Source organism: Eleutherodactylus coqui, chromosome 4 (genome assembly GCF_035609145.1).
Source record: "Eleutherodactylus coqui strain aEleCoq1 chromosome 4, aEleCoq1.hap1, whole genome shotgun sequence".
Taxonomy (NCBI): domain Eukaryota; kingdom Metazoa; phylum Chordata; class Amphibia; order Anura; family Eleutherodactylidae; genus Eleutherodactylus; species Eleutherodactylus coqui.
Window position 1 is genome coordinate 254,239,785 of NC_089840.1, and position 20,005 is coordinate 254,259,789.

Consider the following 20,005-nt stretch of genomic DNA (forward strand, 5'->3'; position numbering starts at 1 on the left):
CTCCACCACGCCACACCCCGCCCCACAGCGCCCCCGAGTACTTTTCACCCGAGTAGTGAAGTACTCGAAAATCGCGGTGCTCGATTGCGAAATCGGCCTTACCGAGTACGTTCGCTCATCTCTACTAAACAATTGTAATCAATAGTTCAGTTTCGTCCCGTTTTGCACCCGAGACTTTCACGGCTACAAAACGATCACACCCATGTGTTTAAGCCCTAAAACAAATTGTTGAGAAATGTATGTATAATCTAAGATATCATTATCGGTGTTTAATAAAAGTTTGACAAATCCTTTAAAAATTGGACACTTTAAACTCCACTTGTTTCCATTCGGCTTCCATTTCTCACCAGTTTGTGATGGATGCATTACTTCTACTCTGTCTGCATAAGCAGTTGAGGAAAAGGGATCTGTAAATAACAGATAGAAACAGAAACCGTTCCATTTGCATCTGTTTTCTATTGACTTTAATGCCGAAAGAAAAAACGGAATCAGCCGTTCTGTTATGATTCCGTTATCCTGAACTGAAGAGACAGCGCTGCAGACCGAGCTCTATTCACTGTCCACAAACAGAACCGTGACACAAGGAATCTAAACTGAAGCGAAAGGAAGAGGGTTATTCTGCACTGAAATTAATGGGACTTTTAACGGATTGTTTATTTCCATTTTCTACTCAAAGAATGGAAAACATAACATTGATGTGAACTGAGCCTTAGCAGCTTTGGGTTGTGTTATATTCTTTACCAAAGTCCAAAAAAGCTCATCACAGCTCTAAGAGCTTAAACACAAGGGTGCATGTCCTACGGAGCAAGGCTGCGCATGAACCAGGTTTTTTCTTTCTTGACCATTTGCTATTGTGCGAGAGTTTGGAAAAAAAAGGAGGGAAGATAGATCCTGCCCTATCTTTCTTGCATGTAGTATTAACTACTCGTGAGAAAGAAAGGGCAAGTCATATCTTTTCTCGAGCGTACTATTAGCGGCCGAGATCCCGCTAGTGAAAACAAAAACATTGAAATCCATAGTTTTGTCCTGTTTGTCCCATGTGTTTAAGCCCCAATACTTTAGGAACTTTGATCTAGCAGAGCTGGGACCCCTTTAGGGCAGGACCTATCTTCCGGCGATTTTCTTCAAACTCCTGTGCTATGGTGTGGAGTTTCAACAGCTGGAGAAGGAAAAATAAAACATTCATGCACAACAACGCTCTGTAGCGGCGAGCATAGTAGCTTATACGACCACCCGCCCATATAGCACTGGCAGCCACAACTGATTATAACAATCCCCAACCAATCAGAACTATTTGTAAGATGTTACAGTACCTGGGTTTCATTAACACTGGATCATTGTAATGGACTTTGGATTTTTCACTGTTCTCAAGATCTTTGTTTGCGGTCCGTGAATGAGAGCTCTCAGCTGCGAATATAACTGCATTCAGTTTACACAATGCTCTGTGAGCTAAACACATCACTTACTGTACACAACTCTCTGCTAGTTTTCTACAGTGTATCAGTCCGGTGTCCGGGCTGTTTAGCTCGCAGAGCATTGTGTACGGTGGATCCACTTCTCAGCAGGACTAGATAATGTACAGGTCTACATTCTCTGAATGTAAGCAAGAGTGTTCTCATTCACTGACAGCAAATAGTTTTATTTATACAGTGATTAAAGCGATGCACCGCTTTCTGTCCTGCATACCAAGGTCGCCGGACTTAACATCTTTGGACTTTTATCTCTGGGGCCATTTAAAGTCCCTTGTGTATGTGGAAAAATATGCAATATGGTTCACCTGAAAACGCGAATCCTACAGTGCTGTAAAGTGCTGTAAAGAAATATCAGCCGCCCTTCTTCAGTCTGTTCACGAAGACTGGATTAAATGTTTAACTATGGTCATCTAGTAGAATGGTGAATACATTGAAAATGTCATCTAAAGCACTTTGCGAAACTTCGCCCTCACTTAACTCATAAATAGTTAAAATAGGGCAAAACTGACACTTCTCTGTGTTTCTGAGTAAATTCCAGCCAAGAATGATATATACTACATGAGCTCCTTTACATTTGAAAAACCTGAACTGAATTGAATACGACGGAGTTCAAAATGACCACTGAAAACGCCTCCTCCAGGAAAAATGCTATATATATATATATATATATATATATATATACAGTATATATATATATACAGTGTTTCCCTGAAAATAAGCCACTGATTTATATTAATTTTTTGCCCCAAGAGAGGCCCAGTGTCTTATTTTCGAGGGGAAGTGTGGAGGGGGGGAGCTTATACTCACCTGGTCCATGGCGTCTGGGTCTCTGGCGCTGCTGATCTCCAACGGCAATGCGGCAGGCTGCAGTGTCCTCAGCGTTCACACAGAACTCTCCTTCTGGTGACGTGACTTTAAATACCCTGCCACCAGCAAGCGAGTGCTGTGATTGGCTCACGAGCACCGTGGCTCAAAGCTAATGCTCGATGAGCCAATCACAGCCCTTCACTGATGTCATTCACTGAATGACTGTGAATGATCGAGCGCCGGCTCTGATTGGCTGGCACTCAATTCAATCACAACACTTGCTTGCTGGAGGCGGGGGAATTTAAAGGCCAGTCACCAGAAGGAGAGTTCTGTAACAGTGTAGAAGCCTGCTACAGCCCCGGGGACCAGCGCGAGAGACTCAGATGCCGGCGGCTAGGTGTGTATTTATGTTTTTTGTTTTTTTTTCAATTAGCTACAGCTTATTTTCGGCGGTGGGCTTTTATTTCAAGCCCCCCCTTGAAAATAGGGGTAAGGCTTATTTTCGGGGGAAAACGGTATATATACAGACACCAGTCAATCAACCTAACAGGAAAAGTTTCTTATAATTATTATTTTTTTCAGGAAGGATCTCTTATACCTGTGGATAAAGCATGTTATTTGTAATTATCTATGTAGGAAGATCTGCAGTGAGAATGATTAAAGGGGTTTTCCAGGCAAAACAGTATCGATGACCTATTGGTCACCAACAGTTGATCGGCCGGGCTCCGCTGTTCAGGACCCCAGCCGATCGTCAGTGTTGCTGTACATAGGGGTTGGAGCGCAAGCTGCTGCTCTAACCCCAGTGTAGTGGTCGGAGCTTGTAACTACAAGTGCAGCTCTCAGTGAAATCAATTGGGGCTGCAATTACAAGCGCCAGTCAGTACACATGGGTTGGAGCAACAGCTTCTGCTCCTACCCATGTATCGTGGTGACGATCAACTATTAATGACCTATTCTGAGGTTAAGTCATCAATCATATTTTTCCGGGAAAACCCCTTTAAGCTGCACTTTACAGTCCGGTTTGAGGGAACCACAAATTATTTTGCATCCAATGGCGTTCCCTGTTCTGTTTACTCATTAAAGGCCGGTCCACATGGCTGTGGTCTCCGCCGACTTCTCCTCTACACGGTTTGGGAGCTGTGTATAACTGTTTTGTACAATAAAAAGATCACATTACCATAGCTGGCAAAAGTGTTTAACACAAAATCCAAATATGTCCAAACCTCTTTAAGATTAAGAACATTTGTTTGGAAATCTTGGAATCTCAATTTTCTACCAATCTTTACAGAAGAGTTAAATGTTTGGGTTTGTATCCAGAGGTCTGGATGAAGTACTAAATCTCAGGACATTAATCTAAGCCAGGGCTGACACACTAAACACTACATAATATTTCTTGCATTCTGTCTGCTTTCTTCTCTCTTCTCCTTTTTAAGAGGGTCGTGGGTAGAATTTAGCGCTGTAAAAGCTGTGCCTTTGAGAGAATTCTTCACGATTTAACAACTGTCTGTATTTAAGATGCTCTGGTAGCTTATTAAAAATGCAGCAAGTAGCAAAACTACCAGAAAACGGCCAAATATGCAGGGAATTCAATAGGACTAAAACAAACAGCGATCCTCATCAAAGTCCAAACTGGTTTTTATGGGGCATACAGTAAAATGTAGTTGTGTGCATTGCCAGAACTGCCAAACATATGCTTATTTGTATTGTTAGTAGCCATCATTGTGCAATGGATGGTGAAGTGAACGACTACAGGAAACCCTAACCTGCTATGCACCTGTATTGGGATTCAGAAGTTCTTAAAAGCACCTTTTGTTCATGGGTAAGGCCGAGTGTCCACGGGCGGGACGGAATATCGCGAACGATATTCAGCCGTGGGGGACCACTAATGTCACCACGATTTTTCACGATTAATCTATCTTAATGATAGGTTCATCACAGAGAATCGCGGCATGCCGTGATTTTTACATTGGGCTGCTCTTTCCATAGTTATCCTATGGAAAGCGTGTCATGCGTACTCCGCGTGCGATTTATCCCCGGAGATTACGCAATGACAAATCCGCCTTGGACAGCCAGCCTTAGGCCTCATGTCCACTGGCACACATGGTGGAATCCTGCAGCAGTTTTCAACCGTGCCCGCAGCCAAAATGACAGCATACTCACCTGTCCGGATGCTGTGGGTCTCCCTTCCTTCGCGGCCGGATCTTCTTTCTTCAGCACGGCGGATGTGCTCAGCCGTGAACCCTTTTTTTTTTTAATCTCCTGCTCTCCCCCGGATCCACAGCACAGCACAAAAACAGCTGCAGGTGTGCCCCGGGTCCAGACGGCTTCCGTTGACTTCAATGGAAGCCGTGGGAGCCGTCCATGTGAGAGATCCGCAGGAAAATGGAGCATGCTGCGATTTCTTCTCAAGTGTGCGACCTGTACACCAGGAAAAAAAACACATCCGCATGCATTTATTTGCCCTGCAGATGCTAATGCATCTCTATAAGCTTCTGGAGCTGCGGATCTCCCGCGTGGGAGACGCACTCAAATTTTATAATTAAAATCCGCATGTGGACATTGGGCCTTACAATAAGAAAAAACCCTGAGGGTCATTTTCAGCTTACAATGCTGTGGTTTGTACATAGAATTAGTTTACATAAAAAGTTGAATAACATTGCCAATAGGTATCATTACTTATCCTGTACCGATCCGGAGTTACATGCTGTATTATACTTCAGAGCTGCACTCACTATTCTGCTGGTGGAGTCACTGTGTACACACATTACTTATCCTGTACTGATCCTGAGTTACATCCTGTATTATACTCCAGAGCTGCACTCGCTATTCTGCTGCTAGAGTCACTATGTACATACATTACTTATCCTGTACTGGTCCTGAGTTACATCCTGTATTATACTCCAGAGCTGCACTCACTATTCTGCTGGTGGAGTCACTGTGTGCATACATTACTTATCCTGTACCGCTCCTGAGTTACATCCTGTATTATACTCCAGAGCTGCACTTGCTATTCTGCTGGTGGAGTCACTGTGTGCATACATTACTTATCCTGTACTGCTCCTGAGTTACATCCTGTATTATATTCCAGAGCTGCACTCACTATTCTGCTGGTGGAGTCACTGTGTACATACATTACTTATCCTGTACTGCTCCTGAGTTACATCCTGTATTATACTCCAGAGATGCACTCACTATTCTGCTGGTGGAGTCACTGTGTACATACATTACTTATCCTGTACTGATCCTGAGTTACATCTTGTATTATACTCCAGAGCTGCACTCACTATTCTGCTGGTGGAGTCACCATATACATACATTACTTATCCTGTACTGCTCCTGAGTTACATCCTATATTATACTCCAGAGCTGCACTCACTATTCTACTGGTGGAGTCACTGTGTACATACATTACTTATCCTGTACTGATCCTGAGTTACATCCTATATTATACTCCAGAGCTGCACTCACTATTCTACTGGTGGAGTCACTGTGTACATACATTACTTATCCTGTACTGATCCTGAGTTACATCCTGTATTATACTCCAGAGCTGCACTCACTATTCTGCTGGTGGAGTTACTGTGTACATACATTACTTATCCTGTACTGATCCCGAGTTACATCCTGTATTATACTCCAGAGCTGCACTCACTATTCTGCCGGTGGAGTTACTGTTTACATACATTACTTATCTTGTACTGATCCTGGGTTACATTCTATATTATACTCCAGAGCTGCACTCAGTATTCTACTGATGGAGTCATTGAGAACATACATTCCGATACTGATTGTGTACCGATCCAATGTTTCAGCCTCAATTATACTCCAGAACTGTATCCACAATTCTACTGCTTTGTATTGAAAACAGGCAACACGCCTGTCAAAAAAACACATCCCTAACAGTAGCTGAGCTCCTATAATTTAGTGCGTGACTGGGAAGTATGAGAAATCTACAGCCGAAATAACACACAGGCCTGGTGACCCCCCAACACTAATTCAGAGACCATAAAACCTTCACATCTTTATCAGTGGATTATTTAAGTATTTATTTATTTAACTACTCATCCTGTTGTGGTATTCTTTTAAGTGCAAACTAACCACATCATGTCTCTGCTTTGTCATATGTATGTGTGTGTCTGTGTGTATATATATATATATATATATATATATATATATATATATATATATATACACATGCCTCTTCGAATCTGTTTCACTATGCCTGAGGAGGGACCCGGAGAGGTTTGAAGGCTCGCTATAATATCACGTATTTTTGTTAGCCATTGAAAAGGTATCATATCTACAAGGTTACTTGGTTGCTCTTTCTGGGAACAATCACATTATAATTCAGTGTTGCAGTTGGCTTCTCATACATCAGATCACTGTACAATGTTTGGTGTAAATATTGAACATGCTCTGGGTAAACTGAGACTACAATGAATGCTGGGGGAATTTCAGATCTGAAGCCTTCAGAATTATGAATGCAGCTCTAGACTATAATTCAGGCTGTAATATAGAATCAATAATCCAATGTATTTATAAAGTGTCTCAACTTCTTAAGTAGATTCGTTCTATATGTAAATCCTGGGCAAGAAAAATGAAAGAGGCACATACAGAATGGGAGGCATAGGGCTAAGCAGCAGCACATGTGAAAAAGAGCTGAGTATACTAATAGATCATAGACTGAACATGAGTCAGCAGTGTGATGCAGCAGCAAAAAAGGCAAACAATTCTGGGATGTATTAATAGAAGCATAGAGTCTAGATCACGTGAGGTAATTATTTCCCTCTACTTTTCCTTAGTCAGACCTCATCTGGAATACTGTGTCCAGTTTTGGGCTCCCTGCTTTAAAAAAAGACATAGGCAAACTGGAGCAAGTTCAGAGAAGAGTTACCAAGATTGTGAGCAGTCTGCAAATTATGTCCTATGAGGTATGGTTAAAGGATCTGGAAATGTTTAGCTTGCAAAAAGGCTAGAGAGGAGACTTAATAACTGTCTACAAATATCTGAAGGGCTGTCACAGTGCAGAGGGATCAGCCCTATTCTCATTTGCACAAGGAAAGACTAGAAGCAATGGGATAAAACTGAAAGGGAGGAGATACAAATTAGATATGAGAAAAAACTTTCTGACAGTGAGGGTGATCAATGAGTGGAACAGGTTGCTACAGGAAGGGGATGGACCTGATGACCCTGGAGGTCCCTTCCAACTCTACCATTCTATGACAAATTGGACAGTTGTACTCTAAAAGTAATAGCAGTAAAGCAACCAACCTAAACCAACCAACCTACCCCCCACTAACACCCGCCACCCCCCACCCCCCGAGCCTGCTCAGACTAGTAAGCAGTTACTGGAGAAGAGCGATGCTTGCTCGAGTAACTGCTTTATCCGAGCGTGCTCGCTCATCTCTAGTGCCTATCCACTAGCATTTTTTTCTGCTGCGAATTCGCTTTATTTTTTTTCCAATTGTCAATGGGACTTTCTAATGTTAAAAATGCAATGCACCAAAAACGCAAGTTGCGTTGCATTTTTAACATTAGAAAGTCCCACTGACAATTGGAAAAAAAATAAAGCGAATTCGCAGCAGAAAAAAAACACTAGTGGGTAGGCACCCTAAGGCCACTTTCAGAAGGCCGTGAAAATCATGCATGGGGACAAAACATCCTGCGTGTCCTATCTTTGGGCATTTCCTTGGAATGTATCGCCCACTGCTTTCAATGGGATTGGAAAACACATCATACGGCATGCGATAAGGTTGCGAGTGCGATGAGATGTTTTCCATTAAAAACAATGGGAGGCACTTCCCAATCAGCTGAAAGCTGCGCCGGAGGATTGCAACCTCACCGAAGTGATGAGAGGCGTTTTTTGCACCTCGCATCCACTGGTCCCTTGCACGTTCGCAATATTGGGCCGTGTTTCACAGCCTGATATTGCACTCGGCCATGTACAGGAAGCCTAAATCGGTGCAGATATTGACCTGCGGTGTGGAATTTAGCATATTAATTTTAGCGGCAATTTTGATACAAGAAACTTGCAACAGGTTTTAGTAGAGGCTGAAATCCGCAGTAAAATCAACAGCAAAATGCTAAATCCACAAAAAATCTGCAATAGTAGCTGCGGAATTGGAGGAAAGATTTCTCAGCAGATTTTCTGTGCAAAAAATAAGCAGATAATCTGCAGCAAAATATGCAAAAAGTCTGCAGCAGTAGCCATGGATGTTTAAAGCATTTTAATGCAGATTTTATGTACAGAAAGACTACAGATTTTCCATGGAGCTCATCCGCCCCGTGTAAACATGGCCTTATAATTAGAGATGAGCGAGTATACTCGCTAAAGGCAATTGCTCGAGCGAGCATCGCCTTTAGCGAGTACCTGCCCGCTCGAGACAGAAGGTTCGGGTGCCGGCGGCGGGCACGGAGCTGCGGGGGAGAGCGGGGCGGAACGGAGGGGAGATCTCTCTCTCCCCCCCGCTCCCTCCTGCTGACTGCCGCTACTCACCGCTCCCCCGCGCCGGCACCCGAACCTTCTGTCTCGAGCGGGCAGGTACTCGCTAAAGGCAATGCTCGCTCGAGCAATGCCTTTAGCGAGTATACTCGCTCATCTCTACTATAATACCTATTTGTGTCAAGAAAGAAAATAACATTGCTACCTAGCTGACTCTGTTCCTACAAGGAGGACTTGTGGCCTCTTCTTGGTGGCACTGTTAGTAATATCATCAAGCCTGCTGTGCCTGGCCACCGACATCCAGAGCAAGGCCCCGGCGCCTTGTAGACAGCAGGCCTAAAGTGTCCTGTAGCCTACAAGGATATACGGTCAAGCAGAGTGCCAATGGTTCTCTCCTCCACCATAGTTTTCCCCTATACCTGCGTCTAGAGCTCCGTTAGGTGGCCAATGTCTTTTGATGTCTGCCAATGGGCAATCTCTACACCATCCTGCAGTTGATGAGTGTGTCTGCTGCGGGGCATGCTGCCGCTGCTTACCGAGTGGCGACATAAATGTAGCATAATACATATGACTAATAACACTGATGCACGGACTGTTTCATTTTGTTATAAAATGTCGGGAACTGCGCGGCTCCAAGAGAAACCAACTTTATTACATGAGTCTATCCTGAGACAGAATTACAGTTACTGGGCTTCTGCTATGAGTTGCTGGAAAACAGACCTAAGACTGCGATGCACTTGTTTACATTGTACTAAGCAGCCAGTTTACTGGCACCATAAATCCAAGGAAGCTCTTAAGTACACAGTCTCGTATCTGGGAGGTCTGCATTTTTCACCCCCACCAGGTTTATTCATAGGTAATGTACAAATCAAGTGCATGAAAGCTTATGAGAGCTGTCATGACAACACGCACATGGAAACTTATCTTACTGGATAAACCAAATTGTTCACACCTGCTGTCACTTTTCTGTTTCTCCCGCTATTGTTATTCTCCATGACATCCGTAAGTAATAAAATCTATGATCCATGAATTCTTATACCTAAGCTGGAGCTAAAGAAAAGAACAATGGCTTGAAGTTTGGAGAAGTTCCATATGCTTGAATGGCAGACATGAAGAAGGAAGAACTTCCTCCCCACCACTGAAAAGTAAGGAGGTGGACAATGAGCTATATAGACAAGGAGCCCACAGCTATGGGGGAGATAAAATGGTACCTGCCCCGGGTACAACACACCGGTAGTAACCAATTGGGGTATTAAATAGGTTGGGATATGACTCCTCGTCTCCATTCTACTTACTTTGACTGGATTTCCTCTGTTCCATAAGGCTGTAGAAGATACTGATGGACAATCTTATCCCTCAACGTTCCGGCCAGCTTGATTTTTTTTCTTGACCGATGCAGGTTAATAATATACAAGGTGATCGATCCTCGTACGTAATTGTGGCTGAAATAAAAGACGTGAAAAAATTCCTGCAAGTATTGCATCTCATGATACAAGGTATGGCTGACAGAGAAACAAGAGGACGTTTCATGTTAGAATTGTTTTCTTGAGTCTTGAAGGAATTGTCTGGGACTTTACCCACTGATGACCTATCCTCAGAAAGGTCATCTATAGTTGATTGGCAGATATCTGCCGCTAGGGATCCCCGTTATCAATGTGGACAGTGTTGGAAGCAAAAAATGTAATTAAAAAAGTAAAACAAATAGTAAAAATGTAACCCCCACTCTTTTTCCATTCATTGTGTAAAAATTGGTATTGGCATAGAAATATAATTGGTATCATCACATCCAAAAACAATCCTATTAAAATATCACATTATTTATCCAACACGTTGAATGTCATAAAAAAACCATATACACTGTAGCAGAAGTGTTGTTTTTTTATTATGTTGCCTTATTAAAAATTAAAAAGTAGAAGAGGTCATATGAGCCCGAAAGTCGCCCTGCAAGAAACAATTCCTGACACAGCTTTGTTGGGTAACATAACAGTATTTACAAGTTATGGGATTCAGAATATGGCAACAGAAAATCATTTTATTTTATTTTTTAAGTGTTACAGTAAACCCATAAATTTGGTATCACCATAATCATACTGATTCGCAGGATAACATATAGTAAAAGCCATAAAAACAATAGCAGAATTTCTGTTGTTCTGTTTCAATTCCACCTCACAAATATTTTTTATACATTTTTTAATACATTATGTGGTCCATTAAATAATGTCATTAAAAAATACAGATCGCCTTGCAGAAATGAAGCCCGTATACAGCTATGTCAACGGAAAATAAAAAGGTAAACGCTCCTAGAATGTGGGGATAACAATGGAAAAACAAAAAATGGCGGCGGTGGGTTCAAGAAAAATCATTTTAGAATCCCGAGTTACTACGGTGTAATGGCAGCCATATCCTGGAGAGGCGCATTCAATAGCTGAGAGCTGCCTCTGATTGGTCCCTGCGCTCAGCCAATCAGAGGCAGCACTCACTCACCCATTCATGAATTCATGAATGGGTGAGTGAGAGCTGCCTCTGATTGGCTGAGCGCAGGGACCAATCAGAGGCAGCCCACTCAGCAGGCGGGGATTTTAAATCCCCGCCTGCTGAATACTACAGAAAGCAGTTCAGGAGAACTGCCGGCCGGACGCAGCTGAACTCCGGCTGCAGCAAAAAAGTGAGTATACATTTTTATTTTTTTCTTACACATTTTCAGGATGCTGCTCAGGGAAGGGCTTATATTTTAAGCCCTTCCCCGAAAATTCATACAGCGCTTGCCGGCAGCCCATTGCTTTCAATGGAGCCGGCTGTCTTGCCGGCTCCATTGAATTCAATGGGCGAACATCGTTCTTCTCTGCCACAGCTGAGAACGATCTTTAGTATTTGTTCTCAGTGGGGTTGGCGCTGCTGCCGCCGGCCCCATTGAGCGCATATATAGAACACCGATTTGCGCAGAACGCAGATAGGCGCGTTCTGCAAATCGGTGTGTCCTATAATTTATCGCACATCCGCATAAAAAACGGACATGTGCCCGCTCCCATTGCGATGCATTGGGTCTATATATCTGCAGATCACAAGCGCGTGTGACCGGGGCCTTAATGTCTAACGCTAAATGCTGAATTCTGCTCATTACTACGAAGAAGTATATTTCAAGAAACTATGCGTCAATTATCCAGTTAGTCACCTAGCTTGTTATGTCTTTTGTCCCATAGAGGGCAGAGCTAACCGTTGTCTGTTTCCAAAGGAAACCTGCAGAATTCTCAAAGCAACTATGTATATAAATAACGGAAACCACAGAATCAATCCCAAAACATGAAATACTAAAGCAGCGGAAAATTCTATCACAAATGTGTATATTACTTTCTATAGAAAACTCATGAATTTGGTAAGAACACGAACCGTGATATCCAGCTACTTACTTATGATGGCTGGTGCAATGAGCGTAGATGCGCAATTTATCCCGTATGACTTTTCCTGGGCGAGGCTTTCTTTGTATGCCAGCTACATGGACTGCTAATACTTTTGGCCCCACAAGCCTCTTAAAAAGAAGCGACAACCAGTAATCCTGAAACACAGAATGAACATAATAATGAGGCACTTAACTTCTGATCTGCATTATAATCCAGAGTTGTATTCACAATTCTGCTGGTTGTCACTGGAAACATTGAAGAAACTTATCGTTGGGCACCCCCTCACACCACCCATCAGCTTAGCTAACCTTATATAATGCACGGGGACAGTTAGTTTTTCACCATATCAGACGATAGTACATAATCTGGTGTAAAGACAATAACTGAAATATAAATTCAGCTCTGAAGCCAAATGCAATTTAATATAATGTAGACGGTAACTAGAACAAGTAGGTTACTACTAGTCGTAATGTAGGTTATTTGTAAAGTTACTCATGTAGACTGGTACACTTAGGAGACCGCTCCTTCAAGATACTGATGATCAGGCACCCACTGACATTTAGGCTGGAAGGGTCTTCTGTATAGACCAGTGTTGGCAGACTCTGGAGGCACTGGCAACAGAAGAGGACACAGATTCAACTGAATATGGCAATTGCTGTTTCTAGGAGATCAAGGCACCAGACAGAAGACCAGGGGCATGTGTCCCTGATGCCAGTGATGAGAACTAGGATGGCTCTATTCTTCATCTCTGTTGAGGTAGAGATGGGAAATAACAACTGCTCTGTTCATTAGAGGGTCTTCAAATATTCGAATACTGTGGGCTCATACTGTACCTCTATGTGCTGTATTATGGAGGTCTTCTCAGCATTGCCTCCAGTGGAGAACAAGATACGAGGCACCACACAAGGTGCACTACTGATCTTTGGTGCAGTCTGTGCACTGCCATATGTGTTGTTGCATACAAGCATGTAATGTGCACAAACCCTTAGCTCCACACCCAAATGTATTAGGAGACGTAAGCCCATTAACACATTTTTAGCATCTAGCAGCACCTCTGTTGGCTGAATGGAAACCTACGCCAGCTACGACCTGGCGTTGGTGTCTGCTATAAATTACACCAGTATCAAACTGCACCCGTTTCTGGCATAAATGATAGTAAATCTGGAGGGCCACACTGCCTGATGCTAGGCCCCACCCACTTTTTGAAATAGAGGCGAGCCCTGATGGACAACTGCAAAAAGTTGCAATTTTGGAGTGTGCGTCAAAATTGTGACTTTTATATGCCAAAAAAAGAGGCGCACAAAATCTAATACATTCCATATGCCCCAGCGTCCTTCTGCATGTACGGTGAAGACAAGCGAGTGTACTGTACACTGGGGTCTACTAGCAGCTTGTTTGATGCAGTCCATCATTGGAGCTGGCTCCGGAAACAATGTTTGTCGTAAAGCTAATAATAGCGATTCAAGCCCGGGAACCTGGATCACATTAGTGACTAATGAGTAGCTGCGTCTGATTGTTCTTTTTATTACAGCAAGTGCAGGCGAAACAGCTGGCTACAAGGACGACTATGTGAATCATTAGTAGAAATTCAACACATTGTTTCCTTGTGCTTGTTAAGTTAAACTCTTATTCCCTGGTGTTAATACGCTCATGATTATTTATTCCTGTGAACATGCTCATTAGGTCACACATTCGGTTTTCAGAACTTTTTACAGTGATTGTCCATTTTATTAGAGACACCTATCTAGTAGCCTGTTGGAGATACTCTGGACGTCAGAACTGCAGCAATAAGTCTATCCGCAGTTATTTGAGGACCAAGTTGTGCCAAAAAAACCTTCCCAACACCATTACTGCACCTCCAACAGACTGACAGAAAGGGGTCAGCGATTCATGCTGCTTGCGTCAAATTCTGACTTCCCTTCAGCATGGTGCAACAGAAATCTGGATTCATCTGACCCGGTGATGTTTTTCCATTACTCCAGTTGTTGCTCTCTTTTGCCCGCTGGAGTCTTGCCTTTGTTTTTCACTTAGACACAATGGTGCTGGAGCTGGTTGTTTGCTGTCATCCATGCTAAGGAACAAGATCCACAGGATCCCTTTTCGCTGGCTGTTTTCCTCTATCACATTTTCGGTCTACACTCCGCAGCGCTGCATGAGAAAACCCCATAAGTTTGACAGTGAAATCCATGCCTCAGCTAGTCTAGCACCGATGACCGGGCCCCGTTGGAAGTCCCTCAGATGGATTGTCCCATCTAATGTGGATTCACCCTGGAACTGATCCGCAGGAAACTTGTCACATTATTTTATGCTGCACTCCGGGGTCATGGGGAGAATTTCCATGCAGGGAAGCTCCTATCATGAAAGGACCAGGGACTCTAAGGTTGCATGTCCACGGGCGATGATAAATTGCCGGCGTATCACGCGATGGTAAGCGCAGCGCCAGGGTCCACGAGTGGAGAATCACAGCGAATCTCCGCTCGTGGGAATTAAATCGCGGCATGCCGCGATTCTCCGTGGTGAGCCTATATATTAGACAGGCTCACTGCAGAGACCTAATAGCCCCCCCCCCTTCCACTAATTAAGTGGTTTCAGTGTTTATGGTTAATACTAGAGATGAGCGAGCGTACTCGGATAAGCCCTACTCGCTCGAGTAATTGGCTTTATCCGAGTATCGCTGTGCTCGGGTCTAAAGATTCGGGTGCCGCTGCGGCTGACAGGTGAGTCGCAGCGGGGAGCAGGGGAGAGCGGGCGGGAGAGAAGGAGAGAAAGATCTTACCTCCGTTCCTCCCCGCTCTCCCCTGCAGCTCCCCGCTCCGTGTCGGCACCCGAATCTTCAGGGACGAGCACAGCGATACTCGGATAAAGCCAATTACTCGAGCGAGTAGTGCTTATCCGAGTACGCTCGCTCATCTCTAGTTAATACACATAGTGTTTGGACTTCATTTCTCATACAGGAGAGAAGAGTAAACTTTATTAAACTCTTTAAAGAATCTTTTTCTTTCAAATGCTAACCAACATACAGAAGAAACTGGACAAATAGAATACAGTAACGGCAGGAGAGTACGCAGGGTGTTTGTAGAAAGTTTTTAATCAAGACAACTTGCAAAGTTGCTTCCTTTATTATTTTAAATTCCCTGCAGCAATAAAACAAAATTGCTTGCAAAAGTATACACATCCTTGAAAGGCGGTTGTCTGGCTTAGAAAACATGCATTGAATAACTTTAAAGGGATTGTACCAGGATCGGAAGTTAAAGGGGTTGTCTCGCGGCAGCAAGTGGGGTTATATACTTCTGTATGGCCATATTAATGCACTTTGTAATATACATCGTGCATTAAATATGAGCCATACAGAAGTTATTCACTTACCTGCTCCGTTGCTAGCGTCCTCGTCTCCATGGATCCGTCTAATTCTGATGTCTTCTTGCTTTTTTAGACGCGCTTGCGCTGTGCGGTCTTCTTCCTGGTGAATGGGGCCGCTCGTGCCGGAGAGCTGGTCCTCGTAGCTCCGCCCCGTCACGTGTGCCGATTCCAGCCAATCAGGAGGCTGGAATCGGCAATGGACTGCACAGAGCCCACGGTGCACCATGGGAGAAGACCTGCGGTGCATCGTGGGTGAAGATCCCGGCGGCCATCTTGGTGAAGGAAGAAGAAGGAAGACGTCGCAGAGCGGGGATTCGGGTAAGTAATAAATATTTTTTTTTTAACACATCCTTTGGGGTTGTCCTGCGCCGAACGGGGGGCCTATGGGGAAAAAAAACAACGTTTCGGCGCTAGACAACCCCTTTAATCCCTATCCACAGGATATGAGATAACTGGCTGATCCGTGGGGCTCTCACTGCTGAGACTTCCACCGATCCTGAAGAAGAGGTACCCATGTCCCCCATCCTCCTCACTATGGGCTTACCCCATTGCCTGCAGTGAGGAGGAGACTAAAAGGAGTGCTGGTCACACAGGTGCGATTCATTCACCTGCAACGGCACTACTGGAGATAGCCGAGTGGCAAATGCTCAGGTATTATCGTCAGCGCCATTGAAATTAAAAGAGTGGTGTCCATGCATACTCGGACAGCTGACGTCACTGTAGGATATAAAGCAACTCCAGAGTGACAAGTAGAGTGGGAAGGGGATAACTAGTAATTCTGGTACAACCCCTTTCAAGGGATTGTCTCATGAAGACAGTCAATGACAGGAGGGGGGGGGGTTAAAAAGTAGCTCCTGATCTGGTGAACTTCAGCTGCCCATGTTATGCGGCCGGGTTTTCCCCCTGCTAATAAGGCCCATGATGAGGGGTTGTCTTAGGGAGTCAACCCCTTTAATGTAACATATTTACAATGTAAGTGAAAAGGAGCATTCCTTAAAAAAAAGGTAAAAACTCCTGTCCCTTCCCTGTGGGATTGGATCATCGGCACGCGGTACGTTGTATGATTTTTAATGTTGGCAACATGACAAATAATGTTTTATGTTATAAAAACAGTAGTTCTTGTCAACACATAAATCAGACAAAACGTCTACATTGTATTACACAACACGGTTTATTGTGTTCCCTTCCTATAACCACATGTGCGCTGAAGCCTGCTAATGGCAAAAGTATGAAAGGAAAAATGTGTACGTTACAGTCCTCCTCGCACGCAGCAGACGGAATTAATAAAAGGAAGCAGTTGACATTGAATGACAGTGGACCCGCGCCACTGGATAATCGCCACCGCCGTGCACGGTCATTTATGAACCACAACTATGCTGCGGTGACGTCACCCTCCCGCCCGTATACAACTGTATCTAATTTTACAAGGAAATGTATGGATCTACCAGCCAAGATGTCAACGTCTGACAGCATAAAAAGTTCCCTAGGAACATTATAGGATTGCCAAACATTATATAGGCTTCTCTATATGCATATACACATTCTGTCCACTACGCCATCTACAATGGAGTAACCCTTGCCCAAGGATACAAGGACAAGGTCAGAGCCAGATCTGCCGATATTTAGCGCCTCTATGAAGGTTATATGCCCTAATAGCACACATGGAAAGAGGCTGTAAAAATATTCATAACATCAGAAAACCATTTCAGGTTTGGTAATATATAATAAATAACAGGGAGCAGATATTGTGCATGTTGGAAACTTACTAATATAATATAATTAGCAGGTCTTCGTCATTCTCTTGCTTTATTAAGCCATGCTTCCTCACCACAAAAGTCTTCTTCCTCACAGTGCTGCGACTCTGTCCTGAAAATGGCTGCTGATGGAAGGGAACAATGCGACTCCATCTGTGAGCACCGTGCAATAAGACTCACTGTACCTGCGACGTTTTGTTTCTTTGACATGGGCCTGCAAGGGCAGAAAACTTGTGCAGGTAAGGAGCTGGAGGAGCAGCTTGGCCCCTCCATTGGCGGTCATTTTCAGGAAAGAGCAGCGGCGCTGTCAGGAAGATCAGGCGTGGCTTCATAAAACAAAAGAACGTCGGAGACCTGCTAATTGCATAATATTCGTAGAGGCCCATTTACATAGAATGATTAGGGTTCAAACTGAATTGTGTGAAAATGAATGACAATCGTTCAGTGTAAACGATTGGCCAAGGATTACATGATGAACTAGAATGTGTTTGCTTCTATTCATTTTATGCATAATAATTCACTGGAAAGGACCCACTAGGAAATATAATTGTTTTACAATTAAAAAATAACTTTTATTTATCCTATATAAAATAGACAAACATATATGACAACAAAAAATGTAATAATACCTCCGTTATCAGTACTGTATTCGCAATAAATGACAGTTATTTTGAGACTTGTTATTGCTTATGTGGAGGTATGCGCATATGATAGGGATCACCCTGAAAATGGTCTGTTACCTAGAGATCCAAAGGTCACAAAATAAACAGTTGGCCCAGATACGGCCTTGACTGTATAAAGGATTAGACCGTGGATCTCGTGTGATTATTCCACTCCTTTAGTGCAGTTTATTATAATTTATTGAAACTGATACACTTCTAGTTATTCACAAAAAACCGTGGATCTTTGGGAAAATATTGCATTTCTAGGGTGCAGTAATTGATGATTATTGCGATTAATGCGCCTGCTATTTGTTCAAACGATCGACGCGTTTCCTCGGCTCCTAGTTATTTAGCCGATTCATCAGGATCAGAGGATCATGTTTTGATATTATCCACTCAGGAAAGTAAAGCTGGGTGTTTACAAAATCGCAAGAGGGTGCTCAAATTACGATATAGAGCAATTGATTTTCCTAGCAGTTCAGCTTTATAGCCCACTTTGATTGCCACACTAGAGGCTATATTACTGATAGGATGGATATTTACTCAGATGCAAATGGACAATTAAGTCTATGATGACGTCTGATGAATTTAGGGCGCAATCATAGAGACATGTAGTGCATTGCGGTACTGTCATGCGTGTTGTGTTTGCCACTAAGAAGGCAGTTATAGATAGGTATAGATATTTCCACCATATAGTTCAATAAGGTTATTCCAACGCTATGGAAGAGCTGGGGTAGCTGGATGAGCTGGATAACATTGCTCATTGAGAGTCAGCTAACCACTATAACTCTGGCAGTCCTGCACATACCAGGTCTGCCAGAATATCATGAGACACAGATCTCAGCGGTTGTCTTGTTGAATGTGCAATGTTATCTAGCTCATTCAGCTACCCCAGCTGGTTCATAGTGCTTGAATAATCTCACTGAGTTATATAGTGGTTAGCTGACTTTCAATGAGCAATGTTATCTAGCTCACTCAGCTACCCCAGCTGGTTCATAGCACTTGAATATTCTCATTGAGCTAGATAGTGGCTAGCTGATGATCAAGCTCATTCAGCTACCCCAGCTGATTCACAATGCCTGAACAATCTCATAGAGCTATATAGTGGCTAGCTGACTTCCTAATGAACAATGTTATCCAGCTCATCCAGCTACCCCAGCTCTTCCATAGCGTTGGAATAACTTTATTGAACTATATGGTGGAAATATCTATACCTATCTATAACTGCCTTCTTAGTGGCAAACACAACACGCATGACAGTACCGCAATGCACTACATGTCTCTATGATTGCGCCCTAAATTCATCAGACGTCATCATAGACTTAATTGTCCATTTGCATCTGAGCAAATATCCATCCTATCAGTAATATAGCCTCTAGTGTGGCAATCAAAGTGGGCTATAAAGCTGAACTGCTAGGAAAATCAATTGCTCTGTATCGTAATTTGAGCACCCTCTAGCGATTTTGTAAACACCCAGCTTTACTTTCCTGAGTGGATAATATCAAAACATGATCCTCTGATCCTGATGAATCGGCTAAATAACTAGGAGCCGAGGAAACGTGTCGATCGTTTGAACAAATAGCAGGCGCATTAATCGCAATAATCATCAATTACTGCGCCCTAGAAATGCAATATTTTCCCAAAGATCCGCGGTTTTTTGTGAATAACTAGAAGTGTATCAGTTTCAATAAATTATAATAAACTGCACTAAAGGAGTGGAATAATCACACGAGATCCGCGGTCTAATCCTCTATACAGTCAAGGCCGTATCTGGGCCAACTGTTTATTTTGTGACCTTTGGATCTCTGGGTAACAGACCATTTTCAGGGTGATCCCTATCATATGCGCATACCTCCACATAAGCAATAACAAGTCTCAAAATAACTGTCAGTTATTGCGAATACAGTACTGATAACGGAGGTATTATTACATTATTTGTTGTCATACATGTTTGTCTATTTTATATAGGATAAATAAAAGTTATTTTTTAATTGTAAAACAATTATATTTTCTAGTGGGTCCTTTCCAGTGAATTAATTTACATTAAACGAGAACCCTACTGTCTCAGTGAATATTCATTTTATGCAGGTTTAAAAATCATGATTCCTCA

General features: G+C 43.1%; 1 protein-coding gene across 1 annotated transcript in view; it reads right to left on the reverse strand.

Annotated features, from left to right (window-relative positions):
• HPSE2 (heparanase 2 (inactive)) overlaps positions 1-20,005 on the reverse strand; it is a 232,634-nt gene that overhangs the window by 4,476 nt on the left and 208,153 nt on the right. Inside the window, exons 10-11 of the mRNA XM_066601114.1 lie at positions 12,129-12,274; positions 10,017-10,163 (exon numbers count right to left, since the gene is read on the reverse strand). Coding sequence (XP_066457211.1) covers positions 10,017-10,163; positions 12,129-12,274 — 293 coding nt within the window. The remainder of the gene's footprint in view (positions 1-10,016; positions 10,164-12,128; positions 12,275-20,005) is intronic.